This window comes from Corvus kubaryi, unplaced genomic scaffold, assembly GCF_017639235.1.
Source record: "Corvus kubaryi isolate FWS band 111438036 unplaced genomic scaffold, C.kubaryi_AGA036_p1.0 37385, whole genome shotgun sequence".
NCBI lineage: Eukaryota > Metazoa > Chordata > Aves > Passeriformes > Corvidae > Corvus > Corvus kubaryi.
In genome coordinates this window covers 11,379,795-11,391,669 of record NW_024581127.1, presented here as the reverse complement: position 1 = coordinate 11,391,669, position 11,875 = coordinate 11,379,795, and the positions used below count along the sequence as shown (strand labels likewise).

Sequence of the window (11,875 nt, the reverse complement as noted above, 5' to 3'; positions counted from 1 at the left end):
CCGCCCGCCGGGCGGCGGTGAAGCGTGGCCCCCTCCTCCCCGCCCTCCCCGCCGCCGCTTCCCCGCCCCCGCCCGGCCCTCGGCCGGGCTCGGCAGCCGGGCCATGGCGGGGCGATGAGGGAACGGCCGCCCCTGCCCGCAGGCTGCGTGGAGAGGCGGGGAGCGAAGGGGCTGCGCGGCTCGGCGGTGCTGGAGCCGGGCGGCGGGGTGGGGGGATGTGGGGTGCGGGGGCCGCGGCGCTGCAGCTCCTCTCCCGGGCCGTGAAGCAGGCGGCGGTGCAGGGCTCCCGGCAGGACCTGGGCCGCTGGCTGTCCCGAGCCGCCGGGACGGCGGCGGGAGGCGGCAGCAGCGGGAACACCGTCGGCTTCGTCCCGGCAGAGGCTGCGGGGGCCAGCGGGCTGCTGCTGGGGCCCTGCGCGGAGCAGGACGGGCTGCCGCCCGCGGAGCTGCTGCTCTGCCAGCTGCCCGAGCCGGGCGGCGGCGGGCACGGGCTGGCCGAGGCCCGGGGCTGGCGCTGCTCCTGCTGCCTACTGGGCACCTGCTGGTGCAAGAGCTGCCTCAGCCTGAGCGTCCTGGCCGCCGTCTGCTTCGCCTCGCTGGCCCTGGTGCGCCAGTACCTGCGGGACCTGCTGCTCTGGGCCGAGAGCCTGGACAGCCTGGCCGGCGTGCTGCTCTTCACCGTGGGCTTCATCGTCGTGTCCTTCCCCTGCGGCTGGGGCTATATCCTGCTCAACGTGGCTGCCGGCTACCTCTACGGCTTCGTGCTGGGCATGGGGCTGATGGTGTTCGGCGTCCTCGTCGGCACCTTTGTCGCCCACGTGGCCTGCAAGCGGCTGCTGGCCCGCTGGGCACGGACCAGGATCCAGGGCAGCGGGACGCTCAGTGCCATCGTCCGTGTCGTGGAGGGCGGCAGCGGCCTCAAGGTGGTGGTTCTGTCGCGGCTGACGCTGATCCCCTTCGGGCTGCAGAATGCCGTCTTCGCGGTGAGTCCCTGCCTGGGCTGTGCGGCCAAGAAAGAGAAGTGTGGGAAGGACGTCTTTCGGCATAGTGGCTGCTGTTATTGGTGGAGGTCGCCTCCTTTCCTGGGAACAAGCCGTGGTTTCTCTCTCTTAAGAACAGTAAAAACAACCCTCTCCGCGTGCTCTTCTGTGCATGTACAGGAACAGCAGGCAGATTTTTGAGATGTCTTGCTCACTGGCATTGTGTTCGAGTTGCTCTCTTGTTTTTCAAGACTGTATTCTGGTGTTAGAATCACCAAGGTGCTGCATAGCAAAATCTGGGGAGAACTCAACAGTTATGAGGTGTCTGTGCTTTTAAAATGATCCGCTTTAAAAGCTGGCAAGAGTTGAGAAGTCTTGCCAGATCTTCCTAAACTACTTAATATAAGTAATCATATTGGAAAGAAAGCAGTGGACAGATTAAAATTCTTTCTCGATGTGGTTGGTGTTTGTAGTATGCATCTGGCAAGTCCATACAGGGTGTTAAGTCCATGCTACAAGAGAGGTTGCAGGTTTTGGGCAGAGCAGGATGATGTAGCCTCAGATCTGAAAAGGGACTGTACACTAGAGTAGCACTGAGAGTTAGTTTAAACTTGAGTGTGGAAAAGCATTAGTCTTGCTTTTCTTTCTACTTTCGGGTGAAGATTGGTACATTCATTTGGTCTATTTGATCATCTTAAAGAAACAAGTAAAGAAGAACATGGAGGGTGTTCTTTTTGCTGTTTTGCTGACAATTTCGGACCCTCGTTGCTTCCCAAGTTCTTTGTCTGAAGGATCTGGTTTTGGCTGTGTTAGCCTCAGTTGTATCTACTAACTTGGAGAAGTCAAACCAAAGCAAACTGGACTGTGAAATACTTAAAATGTTATCAGTAACTTGTATGTTCTTTAACATAAGTGACTGTCTAAACAAGTGTTTTGGCCTGCCACTTTATTATAGCCCACCTTCCTTTCCCTGTCTGCAGTCCTGATCCTGTACCCTTCTGAAGCACTTACTTAATTTTGACAGAATCATCTGTCTGCAATTAGTAGGTCACTGAATACCAAATTTGTCTTTTAAGTAAAATTTAATCCATACAATTTTGGGGTGTAACATTCACACCAAGTATTTTAAATTGCTGTATATAAAACTATGTGTACTGGAGCATTCATCTCCAGAGCTGTAATCTCTGTCCATAAGAGCTGTAGCAACGTATAATTTCTTTTTAAGCAGATCCTTTAACCATTTCCTTGTTAAGAATGAGAAACTGAACAGCTGAACCTCTGCTGTTTTATTTGTTAACATATGTTACTGCAGGACTGAAGAGGCTCAGACCTGCCCAGCTGGGAGCAGAGTCCCTCCTGGAGCCCGAGGTGCAGTGTAGCAGATGAAGCTTCTGCTGTGCTGTGACCCTCCTGAACTGGGGAGAGCTGTTGTACTCTGGTTGTTCACAGCTTCCGGGGTGTCACTTGAAGTAGTCAGCAGATGATACAGAGTAGTATTGGATCTGAAGAACAGACCAGAGAATTACCAAGTTAAAATTATTTCCTTCCTGGCATAACCATTCTGTTGGAAACACTGTTCAGCAGAGTATTTGGGCCAGTTCAATATTAAAATGATGCTGTAAATCACTGTGGTTTGTATTCATGTTCTGCAGGCTAAATAATTTTCTTTCCAAGTGGATGGTTTCAGTGTTAAAATAGTAGATAGGAAATGAGATGAAGCCAGATGCTTGAGTTATGCCAAGTAACTTGGATTCTTTTTGCTAATTTTAGTTTGGTGGTTACATTTATTACTCCTGATTTACTGCTTTGCAGCATAGTCAAAACACAGTGCGTACTCAATTTTTCACTGAGAACATTTGATGTGAGCTACTAGATCACTGAAAAGTGTTGCATACAAATCTAGGAATTCAAGACAGTTTCTCACTTTGAGTCAAGTTTAAGTTACATAAAAAATACAGTTTTCTACCTACACAGACCAAGCTGTCATTTCCCTGAAATCTGACTTACCTGAAAACTTAACACTCTTTTTAGGTTTGAAATGCATTTCCCCATGCTAGCAACTTCAACAATGAATTTGAAAAGGATTAATTTTTAAAGAACAGTGAACTTAAGAAAGAGTACACATCTTTAATTTTCCAGTGGTTTGGTCTAAGAATGCTTTCCGTGTGGATGTTTTTAAGTAAACTGGAGGTACTGAGAATACTTAAATGAGAGAGAAGGAAGGAAGTGACACATGAGCTTCAGGGAAAGGCATAACCTTGATGTGAGCAGGGTCATCTGCAGGGCTGGGATTAAATGATTTCTACAAGCACTTGTTCAGTGGCATGTACCATCTGCTGAGGGTTTTCGGGAGGCTGACTTGTAAGGGATATAGAGAAAGATGGAAGAGGTTCTTAGGATTTGATAAGTGAGGAAATCACACTAATTGAAGTAGCACAAGAAGAAAATTCACACAAATTCCTTAGTGTCTTACCAGACATGAAGATCTTGCTTCTTAAAAGGTTGTTCTGCTGATAGTAGAGGGGCAAAGTAATGTATTTACTTGCCTGTCTGGAAGACTTAGCACTTGCTAACTGAAAGCATGTTTGTATTGCTTTTGAGTGAGTTCTGCTTAATTGTCACTCCTGATGCCAGGGCGGCCTGGGCGGCTGGGCTGGGTTGATAGCTCTTACTGACGAGTTTGCCCACACTCAGCTCTCTCACCTTGGCAACTCCTGAGTGTTTTGGAGGCAGGTCTGTAAGGAGGCCTGGTATGCAGGTTATCATCTCCTTCCCACGAGTGTGTTCTTGGAGTGAGATTTGTGCAGACTGGTTATTTGTAGTGCCAGATGTAGGTTAGATGAGAGTTCATACTTTCCCCCCCTCATTAAGAGGAATATTACGTGAAAGAAATAATCTGATTAAAAAATCTGAGCGTTCAAGTGTGCATCTCTGGGTTCAGAAATGCATACAATGAAGTCAGAGTTGAAGAAATGGTACCTGCTTTCCAAGAACACGCACTCTGCTTGCTCTGCTTGTTGGAAAGTTGACAGCTGGTTTGTTTTTTTTTATTTACTGGGGTTTTTTTGAGGTGTTGAGTTTTGGGGCAGGGGGGCTTGTTTCAGGCTTTTTTTTGGAGAAAAAAAAGGTGCACCAGCGTTAAGCTTTGCTGTTGGTCATTAAGCCTACCTGATCTGAAACACAGGGCTTTGTAAATTGAGGGAAGAGAAATTGTGCTGCAATCCCTAAAGCCATGGGAGCACCCAGCAAAGTCCTGACAGATGCATTTATTCTTTGACAGTGCTGAACCAAAGGTGTCAGCTGCAAAGAACACACAAAGGTTCCACAGGACAAAGCCTGTCCAAGGCTTAGTGCGGGAGTTCTTGGCTATTGTTATCAGTGCAATTAGGTAGTTCCTAATTGTATTTAAGTACAGTTTAAATGCATTTCTGTTGTGGCCCATAACACAATTGTATCCATGCTTGGTTTGGGATTTCAGGGTTAATTTTGCTTTCACCAGAAACAGAGCCCTGGTAGACTCTGTTAGGCATCCTGGCCATACAGATGCCAGTCTGGCAGGTTCATAGAACAGGTAAAGTTTCTAGAAAGAAAAGTATGGAAAGTGTAAGTTTTATTGACAATTTCTCTAGTTCCTTAGGCAGGGATGCTGTGCACTTCCTGTGCACTCTGGGGAAAGGGATACAATTGTAGCTCTAAACCTACATCTTAGTTAAAAGAGCATCTCAAAATCTTTTCCACCCTCTCCTTAGCTTTCATTGCAGTGGGAAGCATAAGCTGTAATTCGGTGTATCCACTGGCAGTCTCCCCTTCATTTGGAAACAATCTCTCTCATGACACAGGAGGTGCAGTTGTTTCAGGACACATCCAGGTGTGCAACTGAAGTGACCTTAATACATCTACAGAAATGAGAGAGGTGCCAGGAGTGTCAAAGGAATCTTTGGGAAGTTTCCCAGCTCCATTTGATGTAATGATAGTGTCCTACTTAGCAAATCTTGCCTCTGCGTTAGTATTTCAGAAACTTTTTAATAGCAGCTCCTTCATTCCCCTGGCAATACGGGAAGTTTGGACTGTGCATTCTTATTACGTGGCCCAGATTACAACAATGTTTAAAAAAGTCTTTTGAAAGTATTGGTCAAATGTTAAGTTCTGACATAATTATGCAATCCTTTTTCATTATAAATCTAAATTAATCTTGTATAGAGAAGGAAATATAATATTCGTGGTGCTGGTATGTATTTCAGTCTGTGGGAAGTATAATATGCAGTGTGAAGTTTGGAAATGGCTTACTGGATCTTGTTCCAGTGAATTATTCTTAATCTTTATGCTTCATTGCATTCTGCTGCTCCATTGCCCTTCCTCCCAAAAACTTTCCACTGATGGTGCTTAGAGCTCTTAGAATTCAGCACTCTGACTTTCACAGTAACTAAAGTTTATTTTAAGAATAGGATGATGAAATGAGTAACATTGCTGCTATTCCTTGGTATTCAACATTTTACAAAACTGGCAAGGTCAATAATTTCCATGTAGGCTCTCAGTGTTAGGGCTGTTCTTAATTAGATCTCTGTTATTATTAGCTGAATTGTGTGGAAAATTTGTTGGACTGCTTGTTTTCAAAATCATCATTTTCATACTCATTTTTAACCCAGTTTCCTCCTGTTTTCTTTTTTCTTGTGTAAATATCTTTTGACCTCATGACACTTGCCTTTAATATTTCCCAATGGCTGCTGATCCTAATTTAGCTGGTACTGTGTACTTTGTTCCCATGTAAACTCATATATCTATCTATTGACACAGAACAGAAATTTCACAGCAAAGAGAAGAAAATACCGAAGTACTATTAGTGTTTTTTTCCAGAGACATGAATAAAACCTATATCTATGTGTACTATTTTGTTCCCTAATTGAAGTGTGTTGCAAAATACCTTTGGTAGACAATCTTAATACTCATATATATATATAGCTACAGATGGATATTGCTCATAGGGATCACTGATACACTGAACGTGTATCTTAATGAGCTCATAACTTGCCCAGCACAAATTGTATCTGCCATTCTGTTTACCTGGATCATATTTAATACAATGACATTTTGAGCAATTACCTCTTGTATTATTTGCCATACGTGTAAAATGAAAAACAGATTTTTGCATTAGACCTTCACATTTGATAAAGAAATTTCTTCTCACAAGTAAATTCTCATAAATCCAAGGGCTCTGTTCACCAGGTAAAAATAAATCTCTTTTGTGAGCAGTGTAATTGCATTTTAGTCAGTTAATGACTTTTGCACAGAGATGTTGCGTAACGTGAGGTGAAATGAAATCAAACCTAGTAGCTTTAAAAGGCCAGATGAAAACTAGATACATACTAATTTGTTGTATTTTCTTCCCCCATATGTGAATCAAAGCTTCAGTGAAGGAATGTAGAATATTTCATGATTTTGCAGGGATGATTGTGGGAAGTGGTAGTCTGGTTGTTTGCACACATAGATTGTGTCGGAGCTGCGTTTGATTTCTTATTCTTTTTACTCAGATTACAGATTTGTCACTACCCAACTACCTGATGGCTTCTTCACTTGGGCTGCTTCCTACTCAGCTCCTGAACTCATACTTGGGCACTACCTTGCGCACCATGGAGGATGTGATTGCAGAACAAAGTGTTAGTGGCTATTTTGTATTTGGTTTACAGGTCAGTTAAAATAATTGCTTTCATAGACCTTGGTAACAGTACTGTCTGTCTGTGATTCCTGTTGACTACTAGATACCCAGAAAAATGGGTTTGCAGTGTACTGATTTCTTTAGATTTTGTTTTATGCTGTTAGAAAATTCTCTCACACCTCACCATAACACAAAGCAGAACTTACTCAGTGTTCTCTTTTTCTGACACAGTTTTTGGTAAGTTTTCTTCTCTTACCTTGTAGGGTAATCTGCTGAATTTTAGACTTGTCAAACCACCCCTACACAAAAGCTTATGTGTATGTAGACCCAGCACCTGTGCAGTGTTCACTGTTAGTACTCAGCATCCCCATTTTGCATAGGTATTCAGGATTAAAAATGCTGTAGGGTAGCATTTTCCTAATGCCTAAATCAGAATAGCCTAATTTTACAAGTGAGTAAATTAATGAGAAGCGTATCAAATACCTTTACATGACCTTACCTCTTGAAATAACTTATCATATTAATCAAATAATCTTGGTGTAAGACTTAGGTGTGAGACCATTATGAGCATAGAGGTTATGGGTATTTCAGAATTATATTATATATTAAAACCTTCTCTGACAGTGGCAGTGCTTCAGGCTGTGCTTGACTAGCAGTTACCATGGTTTGCAGACTTTCAGTAGGTACTGCAGTAATTTCTGTTCCTCAGTTTTTACAGTCGTAAAAATCATGTTTAACAATGCTAACATAGAAAACTAAGTCTTGGACCATTTTAAACATACCTTCCCCCCCTTGCCCTGAAATTTGTGTGCTCTTAAATAGAACCTATAATTTATAGCTTTCATGAAACAGGATTATGAGTATTGAAAATGCCTTTGTAAGTGTGGGGCAGATAGTCTTGATAGGTAAAAGAGAAAATCAATGGTTTCTTGATCAGCTATTATTTTAGTCATGAAATGTTATTTCCAGGGTAGTAGTTTTTAGTGGTCTTTTCCTTTTTTCCCTCCCATTTATATATTTTTGGGTTTTTTTGAATTGACATTGACTCTCCTTTGCAGATTATATAGATTGTAACATAACTGTTTCTCAGGTAAGTGGTAGCTGGATAACCTGAATGTTGTAAAAGGAATACTAACCTCCTTGAGACCAGTCCTTGGGATGTGACTGAATAACTGAAGGGGGAGCCTTTAGTGGAGGAAGTATTTGCCTTCTCCCACTGTCTCTCAGGCATCTGCCGAGTGTTTCACCTGGCTGAGCTTTGATGGGACTTTGATTTAGTAAATAGCTCTGAAAATCCATCACATTTCATGGTTGTCTATGTATATATATATATTTTTATATTATTTATATAGGAAGTAGATAAAAACTACGAGGTTACTGGTAGTAATATTTCTAAACCAAATCAAATTTAAATATTTGAGTAAGCTTCTAGAATACAATTTTTCCTATCTATTCAAAACTTAGTGTCTATAGTATCATTGTGACTCTTGGCCAGCTTTTGAAATGTGTAACTTAAATTGGTGAGGAACGTCTTTTTCACCACAAGGGTAGTCAAGCACTGGAGCAGAGTGCCCAGAGAAGTGGTGAAATTTCTATTCTTTTACAATTTTCAAGACCTGACTGGACAAAAGTTTTGAGCAACCTGTCTTGATCTTACAGCCAGCCCTGCTATGAGCAGCTGGTTGGGCTAGAGACTGCCAGGGTGCCTTCCAGCTGCAATTGTCCCGTGCTCATACTTGTCAGTTGTCTTACTCAGTGATATTCCAGCACCGTCTGCCATGCAGTCCTCCTTGTTGAAGAAAACATAGCCCTACCAGTTAGTAACGAAGTTCAGGTTTTGGGCTCAGAACTCTAGGTTGTGTTGGCTTTTTGAAAGGAAGCTGCAGATTCCAGCTAGTTAACATTCTTAAAATAAGGCAGAAGAACTTGAGTCTTTCAAAGGGACTCTTACTATGAGATATGTTGATTTTTGTTTTAAAGATTTTATCTTTTTTTTTTCTTCTAAGAAGGATCTCAGCTAAAACCTTGACTTGTGTTTTATTGAAAGGATTGCTTTTTAACAAGTATATGGATTTCAACAGAAAGAAAGTTATCTTTTCAATTTATATAAATATTTTAAGTTCCATGTAATGTCTGTGTTCTGATATGCTGGTTACATTGTTAGGATATGTAGGTTTAGAGCTCCTCACTGGCTAAGTTCGTCTCCCTTCCAGTGTCTTGCCTGTGAAGCCTTGAGTCAACAGATGCCTTCATGAATCTTTGCATTGACAACTTCTTGTTTCATTCAGGTCAGTTGCTTTGCATTGGTTCCCACAGCCTATGCAGCCCACAACACTCTTGTTTTATTTGCAGATTGTCATAAGCATAGGACTCTCGTTTTATGTCGTTCACCGGGCTCAAGTGGAACTCAATGCAGCTATTGTAGCGTGTGAGATGGAAATGAAGACATCACTTGTTAGAGCCAGTCAGCCAAGCATCAATGGCTCAACCACATACTGCAACAAGAGGACAGTGGCATTCTCTGGAGGGGGTGTCAATATTGTGTGATTTCAAGTGTTAATAACTAAGTAAGGTTTTGTGAACCTGAGCTATTGCCTAGAAATATATCTATGGACAATTGAAATAGATTTTTAAAAAATTACAAGTGATTACAGGTTGTACTGTGGCACAAACCAACCTCTTTAATTGCACATGGGGTGACTTCTAGTAAGATGAGGAAGATGGCAAAGTAACTTAAGATGTAAATGCAAATTTGGCTGCACCTTTGGTCATTTATTATGCCTGTCATGGCCTGTAGTCTGCACTTTAGGTTTTTTTTCCTTTGCTCCTATAAACTGAAAAATGCTTCTATAAACAAAAAAGTAGCACAGAGGTAAATATTTTTCTGCTTAGCATTATTTATAAGGCTGAATAATTATATACAGTAGAATTTTATTGCTGATAAAGGTGAATGAGAAAGTATGCAATTCTATATATGTTATTCTTGAATGTGCTTTTGCTATGGAATTGCTTCCAGAACTTGGAGTGTATTATTTAGCTAATGATGGGACCATTTGGCTTTTTCTTCATTTTTGATTTAAAAAAAATAGAACCCTGTATAAAGTTTTGGTTGAATGTATTTTTCTAAACCATTACAAATGTTGCAGAGCCATGCAAATGTATTCACACAAGCTTAAATCCTACATTGTGGGACTGAAGTGCTCTTAAATTACATTTTAAGTTACACTGTGTAATATGCAAAGTACAAGGGAAAATGCAGAAGTTAGATTGCTATAACTATTTGAATGACACTTAATTGGTTTTGCCACCTTGGTGATTGTAACAAAGGGCTGTTCCACATTAGTCCTATAGATGATATTTTTAATTGTTAAAAGGATGAAGTTTTTCAGCTCACATGACTGCATGTGGTAAGGCTTCTAGAACAGGGAGCTAAATCTCTGCTCTAAACAGAATGATGGGATATTAGCAGTACTAATTTTACAAGAAGGTGGCCTTTATTTTGTAAGTGAATCCCCTCTCCCTTTTAAAAGCTTTAAAAATTCACTTTGGTTGGCACATCTTTTATACTAGTTTTACATTTTTTAAAAGACACAATCTATTACAAATTTCATCAGAGTGAAGAAATGAAAACGAGAAGTTCTCCTTGGAAAAGAAATAATCCAGTATTGGAGAGGAGAGCAATGTCTCTGAGACTCAGGAATTCTGACTCCATTTTTGCAAGACAACACTGTATTGGATACTGCTCCTTTTACGCCTGCTGTGGACTGTTTTTCACTGCATTTAAATAGACTGGATAACCTGACAGTTACTTGTGTGTGTGTCCAAAAGAAAAAAACAATAATGCCTGAACACGATGTTCTGTATGTGTGAGTTTCATGTAGATATACATACCAATGTTCAATGGCTCAAACACACGCAAGTCATCTGATACAAAAATAATGTAAAGTATTGCTTATTTTGTAGTTACTTTGTGTGAGTTTTTAAGGATGCTTTCAGTCTTCAAAATTTTGTGTTATTTTCTAACAGTACGACTGTGCTTCCTTTTTGTAAGGTTGTTTGTAGGGTCCAGGCATTTTTGTCTTCTTGAGAATAGTGGGTCTTCAAGGCCATTGGGAAGCAGAGATCTGAGAGCCTCTAACAGCCTTACTGAGAGGATGTGCGGCACTCACGTAACCGAACGTCTGCGCGCTCCTTTGTGCGGGGGTTCCATTTTGTTCCTTAAATACGTGTCCTTTGCAGATTGATGTTCTTGGGTCCTGCGACCTAAAGAGCTGAACTAGTTCAATGAAAACAACAAGGCTCAGATTGTCTCCTTTCTGTTGTTTTGGGGCTTGGGTTTTTTTTTGTTTTTCAAGGGGGGTTTTTGTTTGTTTTGGGGTTTTTTTTGTTTGGTTTTTGGTTGGTTGGTTGGTTTTGATTTCATTTGGTTTTGGGTTTAGTTTTGATTGGTTGGTTGGTTTTTGAAAAGTCAATCTGTATATACCTGGAAGTGTTCATTTACACATCTCTGCCTCTGACAGCTCTGTGTGAAAGCAAGAGAGCCTGATAAAGTTTTGATGGCGTTATTTGTCATCACAGTATAATTGAGTCCTTTCTTAACTAAAGGGTTTTTTTTGGTTTTTTTGTTTCTTCGAAAGAACAGTTCTTCAGTGAACTGATCTGAACTTTGCTCCATCTTGCCAAATGAACAATAGTGTTTTGAAGAGGGTATCTCTTTGCATTTTTAAACTAACTTAAGGTTGCGTTGATTATTTGAGACATTTCCCAAATACGTATTTTGAAGTGCTTTTATTTCCATGACATTTTGTAACCAGAGTAACTTCACTATGTGAACACTTTTGTAGTATGGAATTAGTTCTTAAGACTTTTGCATTTTGCTTGATACTTGTAATATTTGTGTACAAGTTAATGGGAAACGTGCATTAAAAGGAACTTTTCTGTACCATGCCAATCATAATTTTATACAATAAATTCACTCAAATTTCTTTAAAGGAATATGTATTAAATGTTTAAGTTGCTATGACGTAGTTGGAAAGAAGGTGCAGTGGAGTCTTATCTTTATGCATACAAAGATAATTGTCTGCATTGAAGGAGAAACAAGTTAGAATTTAAGGATGAATTCCATGGGTGGGGAGTTACTGACAAGGGAAAAAGACTTGGTTTTTACTTTTGTTTAATTCAATACATGCTTAATTCTATTAAATTCTTTAAAGATTTGGTATTTGCAGCTGCCTTTTTGATA

At 41.1% G+C, this 11,875-nt stretch overlaps 1 protein-coding gene across 2 annotated transcripts in view; it reads left to right on the top strand.

Moving 5' to 3' along the window:
• Positions 1–11,628, top strand: part of TMEM64 (transmembrane protein 64) — a 12,450-nt gene extending 822 nt beyond the window's left edge. Inside the window, exons 2-4 of one of the 2 annotated variants that reach the window (XM_042035903.1) lie at positions 1–983; positions 6,509–6,664; positions 8,986–11,628. In XM_042035903.1, the coding sequence (XP_041891837.1) occupies positions 1–983; positions 6,509–6,664; positions 8,986–9,180 (1,334 nt within the window). In that variant the 3' untranslated portion in view covers positions 9,181–11,628. Of the gene's footprint in view, positions 984–6,508; positions 6,665–8,797; positions 8,873–8,985 lie in introns of those variants that run through there. The other variant, XM_042035902.1, reaches the window with a different exon arrangement.
• The last annotated feature ends 247 nt before the right edge of the window (positions 11,629–11,875 follow it).